Below are 26298 nucleotides of genomic sequence, written 5' to 3'. Positions count from 1 at the left end.
CTGACCACAAGCCCTTGCTGGGTCTGAGAAGAATGGTTTTGGATGGTGATCCAACGGGACGCAGAGCAAGGTGGGCTCTGGAGATCGACCTCTATGACTGGACCATTGAGCACAGACATGGTCACAAACACGCCAATGCTGATGCCATGTCTCGTCGACCTGATGGGGAAAGCAAAATTTCCAGTGACTTGGAGATCAAACCTGTCCATTTTGTCTCTTCATCAACGCAGACTGAAGTAGCTGAATCACATCCTAGTTCTGCAGTGCCTGTTTCTTCTGGTGCTCGTCCTGGATTTGAGCCTTCAAACTCTGCGTTTTCTGCCTTTGCCAGCGTTACATGCCTGGGCATGGATAATGACTATATGCTACAGGCTCAGAAAGCCGACCCTGTTTTGAGCATTGTCGCTGAATGGATGTTAACACAGAAAAGACCCCCATATGCAACCCTCAAAAGTGCTGCTAATGGATTAAGACACTTCTGGAAAGAGTTCGCAAGGTTTACCTTTGTAGAACATGTCATTTGTCGAAAGATCAGGCCTCCTCCAGGTGAACAGATTCTGCAGGTTGTAGTTCCAACTGCACTCCAGCGTAGTGTGTTTGAGACTTTGCATGGTCATTCACTTTCTGGACACTTCAGTGCACAAAAGACATTGCAACATGCTCTCGTGAGACGCTACTGGCCCCACATGTCTAGGGACATTACACAATGGTGTGCCCAATGTCAAGCTTGTGAATCAAGGAGACCTCAAACGCCTCACCAGCAGGCCCCAATGCAAAACATAGTCACAAGCATGCCTTTTGAAAATTGCTGCTGATCTAACGGAGTTGCCCATTACACAGAAAGGAAATCGGTATGCTCTTGTAGTAATGGATTACTTCACCAAATACATCAATCTCTATGCAGTTACTGATCAACGTGCAACGACTGTCGCCAAGTGTTTGTTTGAAGACTATGTGAGCCAACATGGTGTGCCCCAGAGTTTGCACACTGACCAAGGCCGACAGTTTGACTCCGACTTGGTGAAAGAACTGTGTTCCCTGCTTGGGATTCGTAAAACACGGACATCTCCATATCATGCCATGTCAGACGGTATGGTAGAACGCGCCAATAGGTCCATAAAAGATCAGCTTGCAAAATACCTGTATACCAAAGGTGGGGAATGGGATGACCACTTAAAACAGGTAGAATTTGCCTACAATACTAGTGTGCATTCCTCAACCAAACATACACCTTTCTTCTTAGCACATGGCAGAGAAGCTCGCCTACCTGCTGACTTTCTTCTTGGTGTACCTTTAGCAACTTCCAGTGCTACACCCGGAACCCCGATTGAATACGCACATTCTATGCTGGGACGACTACGCTCTGCTTTTACCACTGTTGCAGATAACATCCAGACAGATGGAGCTCAGCAAAAGCATTACTACGACCGTCATCTCCGACATGTGGCTTATCAACCACAGGATCTCGTATGGGTTGATCTTCCAGCTATGTCCAGACACAAACTTTCTCCGAAATGGACTGGTCCATACAAAGTCTTGAGCAGGTTAGACTCACCGACCGGTGACATTGGAGTGACATATAAAGTGAAAGATCTGCTTGATTCTAAGTCAAAGCCTAAAGTTATTCACTATAATCGGTTGAAACCTTATCGCTCTGTGTGGTCACCTGATCCACGTCCAGTTATGACATCCCCTCATATGGGACGCCCTCCACTTACCGCACTTTCAGGCTCCAGACCTTATGTTTTTCATGACTCTGCAAGGCCAACTCAACAGATTCAAAGGCAGGATGGTACATTACCTCCTGTTCAGGCTCAGGTTGAAATTTCTGAGAGTTCTGGAACTGAATCCCCTATAGAACTTTCTACAGAACAGCCAGCTAATGGTATGAGAACAAGGTCAGGACGTTCTGTGCGTCTTCCATTACGGTATAGGGATGTGTAATGTTTTAATATCCATCTTCACATATTCTTGTTCATTTACAATTAAAATTCTTGAGTATGGGATTGGTTATGTAAAGCTGAAAGAGTGGAGTCAGCCAAATGTGTTCAAAAAAAAAAAAAAAAAAAAATGAAACATTCAAAGTGTTATTTGTATTATGTTAAAGATTCATGTTCGCATTCTGAACTGTTTTCTCGCATTGTTTTTTCCTGTACCACTAAGTGTTTGTTTTTGAAATGCAAACGTACAGAAAGCATATTTTGGTACAAATATATATATTTTTTTTATCTCTGTTTCGTATATCAGGAAACGAGGACGTTTCTTTTCATAAGGGGGAAGTAGTGTAAGAGTTAAAAGTATAAGAGTTAAAAGTGAAAAAGTTCAAAGTATAGCACATTATATTAAAAGATTAATGCTGATGTTATATTTGAATATCTGAATATTAATTCTGATGTTATATTTGAATATCTCAATGTTAATTTAGCAGTATATACTTGTGTTAAAGTGGATGTTGTTGTGAGGACTTTATGAGGAGGGGAAGTCGGAAGGAGGAGAAGAAGGAAAATAAACAGGCGGTAAAGAAGAACTCGTACGTGTCCGAGGGTTTTATTTATATATTCATAAAGTTATATTTAGTTTTAAGCCCCGAGAACTCCCACAAGCAACTATTACACTATAATTGGGTCCCCAGTGCTTCTATCAACCTTGAAAATGTAAAAAAGATCAACACAGTAATTTAGTTTTGGCTTCCCTTGTGATGTCAGAAGGGGATAATACCGCCCCTTAATCTGCACTATCCAACCACGCCACTGCCATTTAGTGCAGAGATCAGCTCATTTCATCAATTCATCGACTGGCCGCTAGAAGCAGGCTCCAAAAGGGAATAAATTCCTATAGACCCCATGTTAAAATGCCCAACATTACAGTAGAAAATAATATGTTTACAATCTGGTACAAAACTTGTTTTTGGTCTGTATAGCTAATTTTGCATTTTATGACAATTCTGAGGGGGATGAATATTTTTTGGAAGCTTTAAAGTTCTGCATAAATAAGGGCGTGGCCGCTTGAGTGATGGTTGAACAGCCAATGCTGTCACTAGAATCGAGCTAGGCAGGCAAGGTTTCAGCAACCAGTCACCTCAGATTCACTCACGTCCCGCCTTTTTACCCATTTTTGGATATCCGCAAGTGATGTGTGGTGACGGGCAGCCAAGACAGGCACCGTCTACTTTAAGCTTTAAAAACGATCTTCAGAAACTTGTGGGTTGCGTCACGAACACTATGTCCATCTTTTTTTACAGTCTATGGGAGACACCAAAGTTTTGTTTGACATCTTAAAAAGTATTGTGTTACGTCCCCTTTAAGGGTGTATCTTACAAACACAGGTAACATGTGTGATGATGGACAAAAATGATAAAAAAATGGTAAACTGTAACACAAACACATAACTGGTGACAAATATAGGAAGAATCATAATTATGTAAATGAAATATGTAAATACTGTAAATATTACAATGACAATATTTGAGTAAATATTATTCAAATGTTCACAGTAAAATAAATTAAATAATTAGTGCCTTTTACTTTCACAAACGTTTATTTTACTTTTTTTTATAGTATTGTGATGTCTTGTTAAATGATTACAGATAGGCAGATGCAGGGGTCCACTGGGTCTTATTTCTATTTGATAAGATTGTGAAGACTGACAACAAATAAATTAATAAAAATCCGTCCCTTTTCTGAAGTGTTGTCCTATTGTTCAATGATTGCTGTGAATGACAGAGAGAAAAAAAAGAGAGAATGAATTGTGATCATGTGATGGTGCACCTGCTGTTTCAGACAGAGCTTGAAATCTTACTACTACTAAGTCTTATTACATTATATGTCACTTGACTCTGTTGTTTTATTTTCCATAAAAACAGCAATGAAAATATACATTTTGTTCAGAGCAACGTTGTCTAATTCAATATAACATACAATCCTTCATATTTTTAAAGACAGAAGTTTAATACAATATTATGTTTGAAAAAAGCTGTATAACTATCTGTAAACATTGTAATATTTTATTTTATTTCACCTAATTTCTATCATTTATTTATTGTTTTATAATGTACGCTTTGTCTGTTTTTGTAATTCTGTAAAACCAATAAAAACAACCATTTTACAACATTAAACTCTGAACTGGACCTATATATCGTGCAAGAGTCAGTGTCACAGACACTCATCATGAATAACCTTGTGTGACAGAAAGCTGTGCTGTAAATGACCTTTATAATCTTCAGTCACACTAAATATTCACTTGAAGTGAAGCACCGCCTGCAACATCTCTCCACGGATCCTGTTTGTCATTCTGCTAGACATAATCAGGATATGCTTTAAGACAGATCAGAATGTGATTTAAGATGACTGGTTAAACTGAATGAAATAATGTCACATAGCGCCTCCTACAGGTACTTTACATTTATAGTTATACTTTAGTGTAGTTGTATCGTCCCAACTGTCATTAGAAGCATAAATGAAGCAAAATAATGAAGAATATTACTTACTAAAACAATAACTAAGTAGCCTATTTATCGTATTTTATAAAAAACAAAACTATGTCGAAATAATTTTTCTTGTAAGAAATAATAACATAAAACAATAAATATATGAATTATAAAAAATTACTTTGTCCATAAACATACCCTATATGGATATTTATATTATTAGTATTATACATTTTATTTAATTTGCGCGTTCGCCGCAGAGTAACGAAACGCGGTCTGTACCTCACTGGACTCCGTCAATGCGGAAGTATCCCATGTGTTGTTTCATCTCATTCATACTAATGTAGCATCATGTATTAATCAGTCTTGTGTGTGAAATATATTAAAATATATTTGTGTGAAAAATATTAAAATATGCTCCGCAAGAGGACCAACGTACGAGAAGATGGCGACGGTGTCAAATCTGACAGAAAAAAGGTATTAAAGTATAGGCATGTGTAAAGTTGCACTACTGAAAAGTTACCCTATTCAGAAAGTTGTACCATGGGAAGTAAGTTACGATGTAAATACTGTGGCACATTTATTTTCTAACAATTTTTGTGGAATCATGTGATGAATTTAGCTAGTTACGTTATGCATTAAACAGAAACGTTTTTGTAAAAGCACACTGAAAACATTTTTATTCTTTTTTAATCTATGCATGTTTTTCGTAATAATTGAACCCACAACCTTGATGTTGCTAAAACTACTTCTACTGATGCAAAATTAAAAGATATATGACAAATATGCATCTTATAAAAAGTGCATGCATTTTTACAGTACGTTAACTAGAAAAGTGCTGTTTTTGTTGAGTAATATCACAATATAGTTACTGAAATGTAATGCCAACTATCCATCCACAGACACAGACAGCACAGGACACTAGTGTTACTGTGCCTCAAAGGAGCTGCTGGTCTGTTGTGTCCTTCTGGATGAAGATTCTGCTCTTCCTCATCTTCACTCCAGCTTTCCTAAACTATGCCTCCCTACAGAGAGAAGGACAGGTGCTGTCAGAGACAGGTGGGTTATCATAACTTCTTAAGAGGCGCACAGGAGCATTTTAAGATGTTTTAACATGTCTTTCAATTTGTAGGCGCTCAGTTAATAGATATTGGTCTGGGCCAAAAGATCCACATGCTGTGCAAAGGACATGGACAACCAGTTGGTAGGTTATATGCATATTTTGAACACCTGTCAGTATAGTCTGACCTTGTAAGCTAATGAAATGTATTTCTTAAATGTCTAATTCAGCTAAACTGTCACTTTATGTGCTCTCATGTTTTTCCATTTTAATTGTTTTCTCCAGAATCCGTCTGACTCTGTACCAACCACCTATTGTTAATTTTAAAATGTGGTCCCTTAGATGATGCCAAATGCTCACAATGTTGTGTACATTGTAATAGAGGTTTGACTAAATGGGTTTAATTTTTTTTGTTTCAGTGGTTCTTGATGCTCCAGCAGGGATGTCTTCAGATGTTTGGTACTATGTTCAGGAGAGTTTGTCATTAACAACAAAGGTCAGTCAGTTTACAAAGTAGTATTGGATGTTTGGATCTGAATGTCTACCATTGATGTATGAGTGTGGCACATATTAATATGATTCATGTATACAGATATTTTATCTCTGCTATTCCAAAAATAATCGCCTGTAAGAAGATCATTATGTATGAGCGTTCTAAAGTGCTTATGTTGTCAATGATTTTTATTGTGCCAGTATAAACAATAGATGTTTAATTTAAAACAAGAAGCATTTTACTGGTGTGAATAAACAAAGCAGAGTCACAGTTATTATTTAGACAAAAAAAAATCGATGCACAGTACAGTATGCAAAGTCATTACCGAAAAAGCCATAATTATATATTGATTTTTTTTCTACTTAAGGATGAAATAAATTAAGAATTTAATGCATCTATCTGTAAACAAAGTAGTATTTTATTTAATTTCATTTCCATCTTTTGATCATGTTACTTATTTATTCAATTATTTGCTGTTTTGTAATGTACGCTTTGTCTGTTTTTGTAAAACCAATAAAAGCATACTACCATACTACTATTCACTACCAGCCTGTTCACATAATAAACTCTGACTGGACCTGTATAAAGTACAAGAGTCCGTGTCCTGTGGAGTATACAGGGTATTGCTTTAAGATCCAATTTAAGGAAACCGGAGGCCAACAAATTCACACTTGAATAAAAATGTGCAAAAGTGTCTCCAATTAGGACCTTCATGAGCTGTGCTCTGTTGTTTCTCAGGTGTGCACCTATGACAGAGTTGGTCTTGGTTTTAGCCGAAGAACCCTGGAGAATGAAACCACAGGCACGGAGAAAGTCTGGGGAATGTCAACCACTGGAAGGTATGAAAAGTCTTACAATCTCTACTTTAAAGGCGGGGTGCATGATCTCTGAAAGCCAATGTTGATATTTGAAATCACCTAAACAAACACTCCCCTACCCAATAGAATCTGGACTTTTTTTGATAGACCCGCCCCACACATACGCAACCCAGGCACCGATGTTGGTTAGTAGACACGCCCCTTACTACTGATTGGCTACAAGTGTGTTTTGGTACTCGGCCCAACTCCCTTTTCCAAAGTGTTTTTTAAAAACCATGCACCCCGCCTTTAACATTCACTTGTTATCTCTCAGCAAGAAACTACTGTGATGCCCTGATATTGGATTCTAAACATTTGCTTCCCTTTGCATTATGCAAGAATAAGATACCTCACTATAGTATCACTGTTATCATTTGCATATACATTGATATCAGTTCATGTGTTTTAGTAGTTCATGATCTTGGCATTGTTACATTCAGCTACAGTGTTGTACTAACTCTAATTAAGAAATGACGGTCTTCTATCTTTTGTAAAACAGTGGTCAAATATTAAAGCTCGAGTCTGTGGGTTCACACCAGATGCGAGTTCAACGATTTGCGCTAGTAGATTACATACAAAGTCAATGCAAAGACGCGATCAGACGCGTCCTCGCGTGGGGCGATGCGAATGATGCGATATGGGTGGCGCGTTTGCCGCGTTTGCATGACACGAAGTTAAATCCCGCGAGTAATCTAGAGCGAGTAACGCGATGCCCCGCGTCTGAGTTTAATGATTTGCGAGAGTAGATTACATACAAAGTCAATGCAAAGACACGATAAGACAGATCCTCGCACGGGGCGATGTGAATGACGGGAATTGGGCGGCACGATTGCTGCGATATGGGTGGCGCGTTTGCCGCGAAAACACGCGCTATTCGCCTCAAACGCGTCTTCGCCCAAGTTGAAAATATTCAACTCGAGTGAAAAATTTGCATGACACGAAGTTAAATCCCGCGAGTAATCTAGAGCGAGTAACGCGATGCCCCGCGTCTGAGTTTAATGATTTGCGAGAGTAGATTACATACAAAGTCAATGCTAAGACACGATAAGACACATCCTCGCACGGGGCGATGTAAATGACGGGAATTGGGTGGCACGATTGCTGCGATATGGGTGGCGCGTTTGCCGCGAAAACACGCGCTATTCGCCTCAAACGCGTCTTCGCCCAAGTTGAAAATATTCAACTCGAGTGAAAAATTTGCATGACACGAAGTTAAATCCCGCGAGTAATCTAGAGCGAGTAACGCGATGCCCCGCGTCTGAGTTTAATGATTTGCGAGAGTAGATTACATACAAAGTCAATGCAAAGACACGATAATACGCATCCTCGCGCGGGGCGATGTGAATGACGCGAATTGGGTGGTGCGATTGCTGCGAAAACAAGTGCTATTCGCCTCAAACGTGCCTTCGCGCGAGTTAAAAATATTCAACTCAAGCGAAAAATTTGCATGACACAAAGTTAAATCCTGCAAGTAATCTAGAGCGAGCAACGCGATGCTACACGTTTGGTGTGTTACATTTTTGTTCTTACAAGGCTTAAGGATAGTCCTAGACCAAAATACATGTTTAACCGAAAATATCTTGCACTGACAGATACTAAAACAAGACACCAGTAACATCTTTTTTTAAGGCAAGTTTGTTAAAGATGCTTAAAAATCTTAATTGAACTAAGGCCTAGTCTTGGCTTTAGCTAAGCCTTGTCTGTGAAAACAGGCCTACTGTTTGACTTTGAACTGCTCAAAAACTGTCTCAATGTGTTTTTCAATAAGACGGAAGGAAATGGGTGGATTTATAATTAAGATCAATCAAAAGGCAATAGAGACAGTTAACAATTTTAAATATTTAGGTGTTATTTTAGATTCTCATTTAAAATTTGATGTGCATGTAAAGAGGCTGTGTAAAACAATCAGATCAAATTTGAATTGTTTTTACATGATTAGCCCGTATGTATCTCTAAAAACAGCTAAGTTGTATATGCATGCAATGATCTTTTCGAATTTATCTTATTGCGTGACTGTCTGGAGTCAGGTTTCTCAACTGACTATTAAACCTGTTAGATCTTTATATAAACAAACACTAAAAATTCTGGACAAGAAACCAAATAAATGGCATCATTGCAAAATTATACAAAAACATAGTCTGCTTAGTTATGAAAATGTTATTAGTTTGTCTCTTATTAAATTGGTTTTTAAATGTGTACATAATCTTGCTCCAGACATTATATGCAAATTAATATTGAAACAGAGTAGTAAGGGGATGACTACAAGAGCTATAACTAACCAGAATTGCATAGTACCAAAGAGAAAAACAAAATTTGCACAATCCATATTTTCAGTTCAAGGTACACTGCTTTGGAACAGCCTGCCAACTGAACTGAAAATGCAAACAAAGTCTCCGCTTTGGTTTATTTTTTTGTTTGTTTGTTGGTTTTGATTTTGTTTTTAACTTTCACTCAGCTTTTTTTGTGTGATTTCTTGTTTTATTGTTCTTAAAAAAGCCTAACCAGGGACTGGGGCTGCAAATTAGCCTTTGGCTAGAAGCCTATATGTAGAGCATCGGCTGCTTGAAAGTGTAGCAATGTTTACTGCATTGTCCCTGTTAAATAAACCAATAAATAAAATAAATAAAAGTTTAGTGTTTTGTTTATTTTGTACCATACACCTCATATTTTGATGCTAACCTGAGGTGGCATTTAAAGCAAGGGTTTCCCCCTGGACATCACTTTTGGCCACTACCTTTACTTAAGAATAAAGATTTGATAGTTGTATACTCAACAAAATCGAAATAAAAAAGAAACCACTCGCTAGTGCCCTTTGCACATTACCAGGTTTAATTCACCTATGGGTATCTTTAAGTCTGCGGTCCTTCACAATCACATCCTCTGGCCGCCTAGTTTGATCACACCACAGAAGAGCAATCTCTGTGTCCTTGTCCTTGGCAACACAATGTCCTGCCTTCAAGCCTTTTTCATCTTACATGTGAAGTCACCCTTATCTTGTTGTTGTTGACATGGTAACATATCTTCATGCATTAAAGTGAGAGACAGGGGAGTTGTTATCATTGGTCTTTTTTTCTCTTATGTCTGATACCTTTGGGTAACCGAAATATAGGTTTGAAAGGCATGGTATGAATTTACCATGAATTCAAGGAAAGTCAGCAAGGATTTTTTTTTACAGTGACCTATGTCCTAAGACTTATGATGTTATCCGATCAGCAATTAACGTATGTGTTGTTTAACAAGTAGAATTAAATCACAAGGAATACTTTTTTTTTATTAGGCGGCTGCTCAGCTTGTGTGGCCTCATGGGATACTAAAGTTTCCATCGAATGCACACTTTAAAATTTAGCAAGTAGTATAGGTCATCCAAGTTTTTGCCTACTTTATCCCACAATGCAATATACTCGACCTTTTATTTTTACATGTGACTAAGTAAAAGCAACATCTATTTTACCTACTTTGTTAAATATAGTATGCAGCAGGAATTGTTTATTGCATTTAGCAAGACAATCTATCGGACTATTCTGTTTCTCTACTCATCTATTTCTTTTTACTTTTGTAATATCTTTTGCCTATTTAAAAGATGTTAAGCAGTATATTACAAATGCCCACTGAATCTTCATGGTATCTCTGTTAATGAGGATATCAGGAATGGGACTTGTTAGTGTCTCGTGGTGCACAGTGCTTATTAATTTTATGTGTCAGACTCTGGTTTTGGGGTCAGTTTGTCCTCCATGTAACACGGCTGACCGCTCTGCTAATTAATAAGCGAGAGTCTGGGGCAGTGGGCGAGTGTATACGTGTATCATTATGTATCCCTGTGATAAATGAAGTGCAAGGTGAGTTCACTCACATGAACCTGTCCTGCCTGTCATCCTGTCCTCTCCTCAGGATGGTGGATGATCTCCATCGATTGGTCAGGGCTGCAGATCTAGCCACGCCCTTCATCCTGGTTGGCTCTGAACTGGGCACGCTCAACGGCAGGTTTTACAGCCACATTCATGACACGTACGTTTCCTGTTTAAAAGCATAACATGTATTTATTGCTTTTTATATTGTGAATATTTATGTTGCGATTTCAATCCTACAGACAACGATTTTTAGAGTTATTACTGATAATATATACATTTAATGAAAAATATTTGATAAACGTGATTTGTTGGATTGTTGGATAGCACTATGAATTTAACAGTTGCAGTTGGTATTGCAAATTTATATTTTGTAATAATACCATATATTCTGTATATTTATTTATATACAAGTCTTTTTTAAATATATTTGCCTGTTTTTATCTTAAGGTACTTTTATCACAATGCAAAATTGTGAAAAGTGCAATAGAAATAAATTTAAATTAAATCCCAGTTTTTTATGTTTTTAAGTATTTCAGTGTTGTCCTCAAGAAGACATAGATAGTAGGAAAACAGGGCTAATACAAGTCAATAATAATATTATTTTAAAAATAAAACTTTTGCATTCTTCACAGGACTATAAAAAAACTTAATATAACCTTAATAGAACAAAAATGTCAAGTGGTACTTTTGTTAAGTATGTTTATGGCCTAACAAGGTTTTATTTTATTTTTACATAACCAGAAGAACCTCTCAGTTCACCATCACCCCTTCATATGACAGATTTATGTTTTAATGCACAACCATAAGTTTAGCTGTGTCAGCTTCGTTTCGCCCGAGGACTAAAAATATTGTCCCTGATGTGGCTCTGACCTCATCAATCTCACACGATAGATGGAGATGCTGTTCATTTCTCTCTTGTTACTGGAAGAGCTGGCTATGTGTGTGTGTGAGGTCTTATCTGAGTTCTTCAAACATCCTCTGTGTGGTCCTTTGACTGCCTCTGTGTCTCTTCAGGCAAGTGTCTGACTTGGTGTTGATCGATCCGATCCCAGAAGATGTCTTTGAAGAGAAGAAGTGGCAGCAGTACTGGTGAGAGAGAGAATAAAAGAGAGAATGAGAGACAAATGTTTGCTGGTATATAGAAAGAAATGTTTAAAAAATAATTGAAACAATTAGCATAAATTCAAAGCAATTCCATTGGGTGTCATTAATGTTGCAGTACTGACACAATTCAATAAGCCAAGTCAACTTTAATTTAAAGGAAAACACCACAGTTTTTCAATAATTTACTATGTTCTTACGTCAACTTAGATGAATTAATATAACCTATCTTTTTTCAATGCGTGCACTTGATCTTTGTACAGCGCGTCTCCAATGTGTTAGCATTTAGCCTAACCCCATTCGTTTCTAAGGATCCAAACAGGTATAAATTTAGAATCCACCAAACACTTGCATGTTTTCCCTATTTAATTACATGAGTGGTTACACGAGTAAGTATGGTGTCGATTTTTTAGGCAGAGAGGGGGAGTAGTCAGGAGTGATGATGTCACTGCACGTCGAGGTCTACAGATCAACGACTACGTTTAAATATGACGTCATCTCAGTGACTTTGAATTTCGCTTGTGTCATATTTAAATGAACTTTTCCTTTAAATTAAACCAATATTAGGAAAGATTTTAAAAGTTCAAATGTTTAACACATATGAGGCCGGGATTAAGTGGATTTGAAGCGAAAGTATTTGATGGTGCCAAGAGCATTCGATCAATATTATAAGGCCTAAGGGTGTCACGATTTCAATTTTAAACCGAAATCGATCAAAATTAAGTCACAACCTTGAACTCTGAATAAAAAAAAATGGAATCGTCGATGCTGCCACCTGCTCATGTCACGTCCGGTCGGCTTGCCAAGCAGGAAAACAAACACAAGATCAGATATTATAGTCTAGTCTAAAAACCATCTAAACAAAAATGTAATCGAATAGAGGATTTTGAGAATCGTGACACCTCTAATTAGGCCTATCTCATTTTTGAAGGGAAGAAAAGTTGTGGCATGTCAAATAACACTTTCTCTCTTTAGTACCCAAAAGCAGCAGTGGGTCACATATATATACAGTCATTAAATATTAATACAGCCATGTACAGTTCCAATTACATGGTTATTTACAGCAACAGCCGTCACAGTTTATATCCATAGTTAAGCACGCGGAAGATATTCAATTTCCATGGCAGCAAGAAGGAAATAGAGTCGCATTTCCTGCCCTAACTCAGCCTCCTATTGAAATGATTTAGCTGGGACATGATCGCAATTCCTTCGAGATCCTTTCCGTGCTGTTTTAAACATCCTTTCTTCCTTCTCCGAGCCTATCCCATTTAATAAATTCCAACCTTTTATTATTTATCGGAATTATGCTATTGGAATGAGTTCCGTTAGATTAGAAATGAATATACCCGGATTGAATCATTTGGACATGACTGGACGTTTATCTAGAAAGTCTGCACAATTACGCTTTGATTAATAGACGCTCGTTCCATTGAGTACAAGACGGTGTATACGCGATCCAATTACTCAGGAAACAGTAAAGTAAATGATAGGGATATTAACTCAAGGCTCAAGTTAATATCCGTATCACATGAGTTTTATTACTGATGTTACTTAAATCATAAAGAGCCAGCGGTTGAAATTAAAGATGTTAAAGATGCATTAAATATATCTGCTTGCGATTATGTGATGGCTAGGCAATGGAAAATGAAATCATTGAGGAATTAATATCGTCGTGATTTTAGAGCCGCCATGCAGATGGGAATAATCCATGGGATATTTTATAAAAATCCCATTTTACTGCAGTTATTCTACACTTCATTTCATGCTTATCGATCAGCTACTTTTTATGCATCAAAGCTAAAATACCCAGAGAAAAGCATTCCCATTATTTAAACAATGGTTGTTTGATGTGGAAGTACGCTATTTAAGTGATGTAATCTTTTTTCATGGACATTGAATCTTTTATGTTTGGACGCTGTTGTGACATTTTGAAAGAGCAAAAAGTGACAGCAAACAGAAAAAAAAATAATAAAGTTGACTCCATTTCATGCTTTTCAGATACCGGTATACTAAAATGTTTGCTTATGTTGCTTATTTCGCTAGAATACAGAGCTGCTTTTAAATTTTTTTACATTTTTGACGTTGTTTTCCTGACTATACCGTGTTTTAATTGCTCTCCTTCTCCATTTAAAAAGTCTCATGTGTCTACTATTCAAGCTATTAGTGTCCACTGAACCTGAAGACAGTAAAACTTTATCAGCACATTCCCGTCCCAGTAGGATTTTTACATCAAAAAACGATTCATTAGCAGTGGTTCACTCTGAAATGACTTCTGTTACGAAATGAGTCACTCTCAGTAGCTAGAGATAAAAATAGGACTTTTCCCAGCAAATCATTGATATGTGTGGGAAAGTTGAGTTTCAATAAATCTTTTTATAGATGAGATAATGCTGTGTGATGCCGGATCATGGGAATCGTCTGGCTTTTCATTGGTGGCTTTTAAAGCAGAATCTATCTTTATTTTAATACAACAAGAAAATCAGTGGCGAATAAAGCATCTTAACTCTTTCCCTGCCAGAGTTTTAAAAAAAGTTGCCTGTCAGCGCCAGCATTTTTATGATTTTCACAATAGTGTAATGCCTTCCAGAAAATGTTCTTCTTTAAATATATAAACATACAATATATCAAATGAAAGAACAGATCCTTTGGTATTAAACAAAACAAAACAAAAAGTTTCATCCTACCTTCATTTGTTCTCTTATCACCTCTCAAATATGGGTAGGTTTCTCTAAAAAGATAATTGTGTTTTTGTGAAAGACTTCTGATAGAAATCCGATTCAGAGCCATGATGAAAACATACACAGAGTTTGACTGTTGCTTCTGGGTTTTATAAGTTGGGTAAGTGCGCCATCTGGTGGATAATAGCGGAAATACGAATTGCCGGAAAAACTGGTCATTGGTGCATTTTCTCTTAATTGAGGAGTTAACTCGTCGATGGCGTGGAGAGAGTTAATGTGACCCTGGACCACAAACCAGTCATAAGGGTACATTTTTTTAAAATTGAGATTTATACATCATTGAAAAGCTGAATAGAGAAGCTTTCAATTGATGTATGACGACTTGTATGAGCACATTTCGTCCATACATTGTTACAGATGACAACATGTTTGTCCTCTGGCGGCTACCATATGCGTTTTGAAATTGAGGGGTGAGCCGTTGGTTGCATTTCGCAATCTCCCCACTAGATGCTGCTAAAATGTACACACCATCTTTTATATCCTGATTTCTGGCATAAAAGAAATATATATTTTGACGCATACAATGTATTGTTGGCTGTTGTTTCAAATATAGCTGTGCAATTTATAGTTTTGTGGCGCAGGGTCAACTATGCCTTGGAAACGTTTTTGGTGATTAGCTGGGTTAGGTGGTAAACCAGCTGGGTTTACCACCTCAGCCACCTTTAAGCATCAACAAACCTGTGTTCCAAAACACAATCGCCACCATGAGCTGTTTAGTTTGATTTTCCAGTCCTCTCAAATACGGCTGCTTGAGAACAGATTGTGGCCTTCTTTCTGTGCTTGATGTTTTGCTGGGGTAACACAAAAAACAGCTGATTTCAGATGCATAGAGGTTTAAAGAGATGCAGACAGAAATAACAGAAGTGGCTGTGTCGGTAAAAAATAGCATGCACACACAAACTTGTCAGAGTTGTCTTTTTCTAAAGTCTCTTGAGAGGGATTTCCCCAAGATAAAGTCTTCTCTGTCTGTGCATCCTATCTATCAAACAGCAGAATGAAGCTGAAGTACAAAAATCAGGAAGCAGCACAGTATGGATGTGCTTAACACGGCTGATAAAATCAACAGTCACTTTCTATCAGACATTCCAATTAAAATAAGCTCAAATTAAAGTAAGCCAAGGGTGGGCAAACAGTGGCCCATGGTCCATACTTTAAACAGAATGCGAGGCAGTTTTTAAATATATTAAATATCACTGCATTTATGTTAGGATTTTGGTAAAAAAAAATATTTATGGTGCAATACAAATATAATCCGGTGCAGTGCTGTATATTTAACTCATCGCTGCCATGACATGAATTAATAAGAAATGAGCATGGAAAACTAAAGAAAAGTGGACTTGCATGTTTAGCAAAGTATGGATATCAAAATACTTCATCAGTATCGAACAGAAGGTGGTGCATCTGATTTTTCAAGAAAGTATTGCTATTTTGAAGAATGAAAGGGTTTATTGGTCATGCACGTTCCTTATGAATATTAAAGGGGTCATATCATGAAAATGTTAGCATTGCCACTTTGTAGGTTTGAGCAAAAATGTGTCGTTTTGGGTGTGTTTTTTAAAATGCAAATGAGCGGATGAAGTGCAAACACTGATCACAATGATGGTAGTTTGTTGTAATTCAAACTCAATTGTGCTGTCAAGTCCTTCTTTTCTCTCTCTTTCTCTCTGCACTAAATGGCAGTGCAGTGGTTGGATAGTGCAGATTAAGGGGGCGGTATTATTCTAATAAGATATCCTTATGACATCATAATGAAAGCCAAATTTTAATGACCTATTTTTGCTCACACCTACAAAGTGGCAATGCTAACATTTTCATGCAATGGCCCCTTTAACTACTATAGCATATATACTATAGAATATTTATTAAATGTGTAGTAATGTTTTGGGCGGATTGATTTCCATTTGTAGTTTAACTCTTTCCCTGCCAAGAGGAACATTTGCATAAAAAACATGTATCTGAAGAATTTTCATGTTAAATTGCAATACCGCGATTATCCACTAGATGGCACTTTATGAAAAAACTGAAGCCAAAATTTACTCATTTTAAACTCAGTGTATGTTTTAATAATCGTTCTGAATCTGATCTCTAACAAAATTTCTTCACAAAAATGCAATTACATTTTTAAAGACAAATTTCCATATTTAAGAGTTTATAAGCAGAGAAAAAAATATAAACAGGATGAAACGGTTTTTTTCAATGTTTTGTTTCTTTGTTTGAAAGCAGAGGGTCTGTTCTTTCATTTGATATATTTCTATGTTTATATATTTTTAGAAGAAAATTTTCCTGGAAGGCATTTTGTCAAACTTTTGTAAAAATCACAAAAAATGCTGGTGGGCAACTTTTCAAAAAATAGCTGGTAGCGAATGAGTTAAGTATAAATATCATGGTTAAGCTCTGCTTACTATAGTAAGACGATTGTAAATTTGTGGTTACAATAGTTTCACTACAAAAAAAAAAAAACTATGGTTACTAATGTTATGGTTAATGTGGAAAAGGGTTAGATGTTGTAACTACAGTAATAAATTAATAATAAATAAATAAAATTAATATTAAGCTAAATTAATTCCTGGCTATTGGTGTGGCTACCAACAGCAGTCACAGTTTTTCATGCGGACCCAACTGGGAAAATGAATTGCCCACCCCTGCTTTAACCTTCAGTATTAACTAAAAGTGAAACTTGACTGCCCCCTTGTGGCATTTCTCAAAAGTGCACTTACTGCTTAGTTTCTGTATATTTATGCCTTTTTGTAGCTGTAGTTGAGTTTAGGGCTGGGGAAAGAGTGTATATGTTTTAGTACTGGCACAATAGATCAATGATGGTGACATAGACTCATGCACAACCATTTAAACATTAGACAGTCATTCTTGCAAAGCGCTTAAAAAATAATGAAAAGAGATATAACTGTTTTGTATACTGTATATGCCATATTTAAAAGTATCATTTCGTTTTTTTATATTTTAATTTTTTTTTATTTAAAACATATCCTGTAAAGCTCGGTGGCATTGCATTAACCGTGCAAAAGGTCATGGGTTCGAACCCAGTGAACATACAAACTGATACATTTTCTTTACACCTTGTAATGTTAGTATATGTGCTCCTGGGTTTAAACCATGACCTTTAGTGCTGCTAACGCAATGCTTTACCATTTAGCTATACAGGAGCACCGTCTCTTACATCTGACTGATTGGTCAACACAAAGTAGAAGTCATAATTCATCAGGACCATGCAAATTCAGATGAACTCTTATCAATGCCTTTTTTATGTGTGTGTGTGTGTAGAGAGAGAAACATTCAGACAGTCATGTGTTAGTTCTTACAAAAGAAACAGACTCCATTCAGCCTGCACTAATCCAGATGGGAAGTCAAAAAGCAGAAAGTCCACAGCGCCAAAGTCATTTCATCACTTTTTTATTCATTTAGATAGTTTTCTGTCATGCTTAAGGAGAGAGAGAGAGAGAGCGAGAGAGAGAATGGAACGGAAAATGACCAACATCACTGAGGCATTTTACTTGACAAGACGTCTGCACTTCTGTTATCTGTTTAATTCATCCGCCTATCGTGGCTGTCTTACCTTCGCTAAATTTCCCTTTGACACGCATGCTTTCCCGCACATAATCCAGACCTACCGCACAGAATTAGCACTGGAGGAACGAAGAGAATGAGGAAATGGAGAAAAAAGGGACAGGTGAAAAAGCATCCGAGCGAACCTACTGATTTGACTCCGAATCAAATTGCCGGGTTGATACCGGCTGTGTTTAGGCTAGAAATGCTGACAGATGAAATGCTGTGAATAATGGTTTATTTAAAGAGAAAGGTAGAAATGTCTTTGGGAAAATGTTTTTAAAAAGATCAATTCCAACTCTGGCTAACTTAACTTTTCATGTTTAACTTTAGAAGGATATAAATTAGGTTATGATTTTATACGAGTGTGACAATTTTAGTTTGTTTAGAGATTCAGATTAACTTTAAGCAATTCTGGTAATTTCACATATGCTGCATACAATCTTAAAAATACAGTTTTATGTAGGGGAAAAGGTTCTTCAGACTATATAAAGGGAAAAAATAAATGCTAAGTGCTTATAAGCACCTTTAACTTAACTCTTTCACCACCAGCGTTTTAAAAAAAGTTGCCAGCCAGCGCCAGCGTTTTTCATGATTTTCACAAAAGTTTAATGTCTTCCAGAAAATGTTCTTCTTCAAATATATAAACAAACAATATACCAAATGAAAGAACAGACCCTCTGCTTTCAGTACAGTTCTTTTGTAATCAGCTTTTGAATATGGGTAGGTTTCTGCAAAAACACCACATTTTGAGCAAAAAGCTGAGATAATTCCATTTCTGTGACGGACTTTTCATAGAGTTCCCATTCAGAGCGATCTTTAAAGCAGACACTGATATGCAGCAGCTTGCCATAGGGCAATACTTCCAGGTTTAAAAAGTTGCGGAAGGGCGCCACCTGGTGGATAATAGCGGTATTGCGGAAAGACGGAAAATCTCGTCTTTGGCGGGGAAGCGTTTTCTCTTGATTGACGAGATATCTCGTCAATGGTGGGGAAAGAGTTAAAAGCTACAGTACTGTTTATTTTAATATATCTTACCCAAAAAAATGACCCTTCTGTTATTAATTACACACCTTCACGTTCCAAATCTTTTTGCTGTTATCTTTATCTATATTAAATGTTTATATAATTTTTTTAGATTTTAAGGGATAGTTCACCCCAAACTAAATGTTGTTTGAACTCCCAATGTCTTTCTTTGCTCTTCAGAACCTAAATGTAGATTTTTACATTTTTTAGAGTACCGTTTGTGTTTTTTTGTTTATTATGGGAGTGGATGGGAAATCAGAAATTCTTTAAGCTTCAAAATTACCCAAAACTGCATCACTTAACTTCCGCAATATGATGCAGTTCCTGAAAATATAGCCCTGCTATTGAAAGTTACCAAGGGGACTATTTTTGGGTGCTGCGTAATATCACTGCGCCTGCTGCAAAAAAAGTGGAGTGTCCCTTTAAAGGGGCCATGGCATGAAAATCTGACTTTTTCCATGTTTAAGTGCTATGATTGGGTCCTTAGTGCTTCTATCAACCTAGAAAATGTGAAAAAGATCAACCCAGTAACTTAGTTTTGGTAAACCATTCTCTGCAAGCATGTGAAAAAATACGTTGTTGAAATTTGGCTCTCCTTCTGATGTCATAAGGAGCTCTTATTATAATAACACCGCCCCTTAATCTGCACTATCCAACCACAGCACTGCCATTTAGTGCAGAGAGAAAGAGAGAGAGAGAGAGAGAGAGAGAGAGAGAGAGAGAGAGAGAGAGAAAATAATTGACAGCACAATGGAGTTTCAATTTCAACAAACCACCATCATTGTGATCAGTGTTTGCACCGCTCATTTGAATTTTAAAGGACACACCCAAAATGGCACACTTTTGCACACATCTACAAAGTGTCAATTTGAACATGCTATAATAAAAGATGTAGATGTATTTTGAGCTAGAACTTTACATATGTGCTCTCTGGGGACACCAAAGATTAATTTGACATCTTAAAAAGTATTGTGACATGGCCCCTTTTAGTCTAAAAGTCACAGGATGTTGAAATCTGACAGCAAGTTAAAAGTTTGTCAGCTAAAAATTGTGAAATCTTATTTTTCATAATGTTTAGATCTCATATTGATGTATGTTTACAGGTACTCTCACCTGATTCCATCCCTGCAGATGATGCAGTTCTCCGCAGCCGCAGGTTTGAGTCGTCTGCTTATTATCATGGGTTTGTTGAAGCCTGTCATTCAAGGAGAAAACATCCCGGAGGAGCTTGGACAGCGACAGGTTGGTCTGCATTACAGTCCCAAAGCACTTAAAGGGATAGTTCACCCAAAAATCACAAATCTGTCATTATTTACTCCCCCTTAAAGGAATAGTCCATTTTCTTAAAAGAAAAATCCAGATAATTTACTCACCACCATGTCATCCAAAATGTTGATGTCTTTCTTTGTTCAGTCGAGAAGAAATTATGTTTTTTGAGGAAAACATTGCAGGATTTTTCTCATTTTAATGGACTTTAATAGAGCCCAACATTTAATACTTAACTCAACACTTAACAGTTTTTTTTCAACGGAGATTCAAAGGACTATAAACTGTCCCAAAAGAGGCATAAGGGTCTTATCTAGCAAAACGATTGTCATTTTTGACAATAAAAATAACAAATATACACTTTTAAAGCACAACTTCTCGTTTAAATCCGGTCCTGATGGGCCAACGTGACCCCACGCAATACGTCAAGAGGTCACAGAGGACGAACGCGAAACTCCGCCCCAGTGTTTACAAGTGTTGAGAAAGAGGACCGTTCCTACGTTGTTGTATGTGGAATGATACCAATTAATGTCTTTGTGTCAGTTTATTGTTTACAATGGTCCGCAAATGTGCATTTATATATGTAACACGTGACCTCCCTACGTCACTACGCATTTACATTAGGTCGCGCTGGACTTGACCTAGACAAAAAGTTGTGGGTTAAAAGTACATATTTTTTATTTTTCTTGTCAAAAATGACAACCGTTTTGCTAGATAAGACCCTTATGCCTCGTTTGGGACAGTTTATAGACCTTTGAAACTCCGTTGAAAAAAACGTTAAGTGTGGAGTTAAGTATTAAATGTTGGGCTCTATTAAAGTCCATTAAAATGAGAAAAATCCTGCAATGTTTTCCTCAAAAAACATAATTTCTTCTGGACTGAACAAAGAAAGACATCAAGATTTTGGATGACATGGTGGTCAGTAAATTATCTGGATTTTTCTTTGAAGAAAATGGAATATTCCTTTAAGATGTTACACACCTGGATACATTTATTTGCTCTGCTGAAGACAAAGATAGATATTTGTAATGAAGCAGAAAACAGGCGCACCATAGTAACTTCCATAGTAGGAAAAACAAATATTATGGAAGTATTGTGATAAATGATGAAGAAGATTATTTTGATAAATGATGGTTAGTACACAGTTGACGGTACCAATTGAATTTCATGGTATTTATTTGATCTACTATGGAAGACAATAATTACAATAATTTATCAAAATATCTTCTTTTGTGTTCATCAGAAAAAAGAAACTTAGAGGATGAGAAAATGACGACAAAAGTTTCATTTTTGGGTGAACAATCCCTTTAGTGTTATATAAATGTCATTGCTCCAGTCTTTTACGACATGACCACATGGTGGAGCTGTTGCATAAGCTGTTTCTAATCACCAAGCAACATGGACGTCTTCAATGCTCAGCTGTCTGATACGTCCCAAAACTTTCCTGGACGTTTGTGAGAAGCTGCTGTCAGAAAAATGCCTTCAGACGGGGTTTCTCGGGTCACGACGCGAAACAGTCGAAGCGTACGTCCGCCTGCCTCGCTCCAGTTCCACCCAATTTCATGCAAGTTAACATGCGGCCACGAATATGCAAAACATTTATTAGAATTTTGAATGGCCCCTTTTCCCCTCAAAAAGCGACAGATTCCCATTTACGACATGAATGAAAGGTTGACCTGAGGAACGGAGGAGGCGATTGGGGAGGAATGTTCTGCCTTTATAGGGAGGTTGAAATAATTAATGCACGAGAGGAAGGCAGTGATGATGCGTACAGGTGAATTTCTTATTTCATACGTGCCCATCCCTCTCCCTATCTGCATAAAAACAGACACGCTGTTTTTAAGACATCTGTCTCATTTGTCTGGAAAAGATTAAACGCATGAAACGGAAGCAATATGTTTCTTTGTAACGGTAGATTTAGAAAAAAACAAAAACAACTAAGTCTTAAATATCTCCGTTTGCAAGAGACAAAAACTGTTTTCTCAGCATAGTTAATGCACAAGCAAAGCAGGTTCACCCAGCCTAAGACCAGCTAAATCAGTCTAAACCATGTTTTTATTTTAGTCATGTTGACTTGTAAAAGCATGTGTCAACTGCAAATCACATTACGGTATTTTAAAGACGGTCGCCCACTGCACTCACATACGAGTTCGCCACAAAAGAAAGCACGGGAATCAAATAGTAATTAGTGCTCACATGAGCCTTTCATGTTTAAGAGAGAAGAATTGTGGCCCTTGAAATGTTTATTGACATTTAATTCGACTGTCCCTCTTAATGAGCGATTGTTTTGTATGAAAGGGGTCTGCTCCCCCCGTGCACTTGACTCGAGTGTTAACTTGACACATTTGAGTTGAGGTCTTCATTCATTACATTTTAATGTAAATTGAATTAAAAATGCTTTTTTAATTGCAATGCTTTCAAGAAGCAGTGCCATGGTCAACACCTGCTATTGAGGAGTTATCTCGACAATTAGCAGAAAACGATTCCCTGCCAAAGACAAGTTTTTACGATACAGATTTTTTAAAACTGATACCGATACCAAATATTTGGCTGCTTATGTGCCCAATAACTGGTATGCTGAACCGATTTTTATTTACTGTTATACTTCTGTTTTTGACACAATTACTACAACACTACTGAACTGAACAAACCCTGAATAATCACAATCACTCCCTCTTTGTGTACAATGTAATAAATAGGGGTCTGAAAGAGTGAAGAATAATATTAATTTAATGAATAATATCACTGGAATAAAACATTGTCAGGAACGTAACAAACAAAACAGCTTATATGTCACTGAATTTCTTAACTGGTATTTTATGTCAGAATAATTATTAATATTTTTTTGGTATTTTTGAATCAGTGTTGTTTTCGTCAACGATGACTATAACAAAATTATTTCGTTGACGCACCTATTTTTTTATGACGCTAACGTGACGATGACTAGCTAGCTAAAAATGTCTCTTAGGTGACGAAAACATGACGAGACGCTTTCGAGTTTCATGGACTAAAACTTGACTAAAACCTTTCTGTGTTTTCGTCGACTAAAACTTGACTAAACATATCAAGTTTATAAGTGACTAAAATCTGACTAAAACTAAAAAGCATTTTCGTCCAAAAGATTAAGACTACAACTAAAAGGGCTGCCAAAAACAACACTGTTTTGAATAAACGGACACATTTTTTAGAAGTCTTAAAAAGAGAACTAATGAAGATAGCATGAAGCAGAGGCTCTGTTCTATCATTTAATAAATTGTGTGTTTATATTTTTAAAAATAATATTTTTCTACAGGAAGGCATAACATTTTTGTAAAAATAATAAAAAATGTCTGTGCTGGCAACTTAAAAAAAATGCTTGCAGGGAAAGAGTGAAAAATTCACTCAAAAAAAGTTTCACAATGCCATAGAAGAACCATTTGGGCCAAATGTGACCCTGTCTGTGAAATCCAGGTTAAAGTATCATAGTCTAACAATGAGATTAAAAGATTTCAATCTTTGAAAATATTAAAGATATCGAGGCTATATTTTTACAGAATGCTCTTTACATTACGTGGGATGATTATATGTATTAAACTTTAGTTAGTGTGTAATGTTGCTATAATAGCATAAATAATACCTGTAAAATGATAAAGCTCAAAGTTCATTGCCAGGCGATATATTTTCTTTAACAGTATTCCCATTTCAAAGCCTACAGCGAACGGCCGGTTTGGACTACAGCCCTCTATTTCCTGATTGAATGACGTCAATAAAAATGTTTTTGACTTAACTCCGCCCACAGGAATACGTCAGTCGCCAGCTTTGGCTCAAACGGCTCTGCTAAGCTAAGCTGCTGTCAAATCACAACACACCAAACAAACTACACAATCAGAACTCGATATGTATTTCTGAAGGAGGGACTTCATAGAACAAGGAAGACATCAGTCCGTTTTTAGGACAGTGAAACAGCGCTATACAGATAAGAAATTGTGTGAATAATACTAAGTTTTTTTACACGTGAAACATGAACACATGTTATATTGAGCACTGTGATTAAAGCTTCAAAAACGTAGAAAGAACGGGATGTTTAAGCATACCTTAGAAAAAGATGAGATCTTGAGACAAATGAAAGGCACAGTCATATTTTAAGATCTGTCAGTGTAAGTTATTTTCAGTCGAGCTCAGTGTCTTAGTCTAGGATCTGTAAAACCAGGGGATAGTCTCGCAAACAAATCATTATAAATAAATAGCTGTTTATCATTTTTCTCTTTTCAGAAATATCTGTTATGTAACCCCGCCCACCAGAGTGCTACAGTCGACGAGCATTTCTTTCTCAATGAGAGTGCCGCTCAAGTCAGGTAAAACACCGTTTATAATGAAAATACATCAATGCCAATGCATTAGATATTAAATCAACCGCCATTTGTGTTCAACTGCATATTCGTAGTTTTGCACCATTTACAAAATAAATATCTAATCATGCTAATAAAAGGGTGCCATCTTTGTTTGTATGCATTTTAAACGTTCAGGGAGATCTCGAGATACAAGCCTCTTTCTAGCAAGACATCTGTGCATGTGATCACTGGAGAATCTTTTGATGAACAACTGCCTATAGATCTCAACCAGGTTAGAGTCGTATACATGTCTGCTTTCTGTGAACTCTATTGGGTGAAATGAAGTTTTTCTCATGTTGTTCTGAGTTTCTTAATTCTGTTATACACAAAAGCAGATATTTTGATAAATGATGGTCCCACGCAATAGAAGTCAATGGGTGCTGTTGAATGTTTGGTTACCATCATTTATCAAAATATCTACTTTTGTGTACTCATAAAGGTTTAGAACAACATGAACAAGATTTTTTTTTTTCATTTTAGGTAAACTATCCCTTTAATTTTGTGTCTTCTCTTTATGTCAGGTGGTTGCAGAACTGCAGAGTGAGTTTTTGGAGCGGTCTTATCCTCGTGCCAATCGCATTCAGATTCGTGGAGCGGATCGTCACATGATCTATAAAAATCCATCCTTAGTAATTCAGCATTTATATAAGCTTGTGTCACAAAAGCAGTACAATCAAAAGAAACAATGATTGGTTTTGAAATATGTGGCCTCAGTTACAGCAACACGGTTTCATTCAATAAGAGTTTCACAGCACTGATGCTCTCTTTGATGATGCAAGAGCCTGAATAAAGTTTGTTCTTTAATGTTGTTGCTGGAAACAAAATAGCATTGCAGTTTGTTTTTGATGGATTTGTACATTTATGCACAAATTATTTATCTGACTGTTTACATCAGGAGGCTTTTGAATTGTAAATGAATGTTTTCGAGTGTTGAATAAAACATATCAGTGTCATATTTCACATAAATCTTAATAGTCTAAAATAGATTTTGTTTACTTTATGAAAAATATTTATTTTATACCTGCAACTTCTGGACCAAAGGGTAAGCAGGGGTTTGGAGCAGGTTGTGGGGGGGAGGTAAATATTAATAATAAAAACAATACCCTTTAAATAGGTTTTGAAATGATTTAAACACAACAATGTTAAAGCAACACTATGTAGTTTCCATGTAAAAATGACTTGCAGCTCCCCCATGTGGTTGAAAGCGCAACAGTGCCTGGTATCAGACACTCTTCTGCAGGCAGGGGGAGGGGCGGGGCTGTGTTTCCTACCCTCCACCGCCACTTTCAGAGTGTGCTTGTAGCAGCTAGGAGGCTGCTCAGGTTGCAGCAACAGTACAATTTGTCCAGTTAAAAGTTGTTCTATCACTGAAATAATTTTAGAGACATTATTTAAAGGTAAAAAAAAAACTACATAGTGTTGCTTTAATATGTCCAACATAAAAATACTGTATATCTGAGGTATTTATTGTAAACTCCTGCTGTAAATACTGCTGTATTCTGTAATATTAACTACAGTAAATTGGTAAAACATAGTAAACACTATAGTTTGT

General features: G+C 36.8%; 1 protein-coding gene across 1 annotated transcript; it reads left to right on the top strand.

The window, feature by feature from the left end:
• The first annotated feature begins 4727 nt into the window (after positions 1–4727).
• LOC135717703 (uncharacterized) lies at positions 4728–26207 on the top strand. Its single transcript, XM_065239894.2, has 11 exons — positions 4728–4903; positions 5329–5485; positions 5559–5630; positions 5906–5982; positions 6718–6818; positions 10725–10841; positions 11699–11773; positions 20214–20352; positions 24628–24710; positions 24882–24978; positions 25268–26207. Exons 1-11 carry the CDS (start codon positions 4841–4843, stop codon positions 25433–25435), a joined length of 1149 nt encoding a protein of 382 aa, XP_065095966.1. The 5' UTR covers positions 4728–4840; the 3' UTR covers positions 25436–26207.
• Positions 26208–26298: the final 91 nt, after the last annotated feature.

The sequence above is a fragment of the Paramisgurnus dabryanus genome, chromosome 13, assembly GCF_030506205.2.
Source record: "Paramisgurnus dabryanus chromosome 13, PD_genome_1.1, whole genome shotgun sequence".
NCBI classification, from domain to species: Eukaryota; Metazoa; Chordata; class Actinopteri; order Cypriniformes; family Cobitidae; genus Paramisgurnus; species Paramisgurnus dabryanus.
Note: the sequence above shows the minus strand (reverse complement) of the source record. Positions and strands in the feature narration are given on the sequence as shown.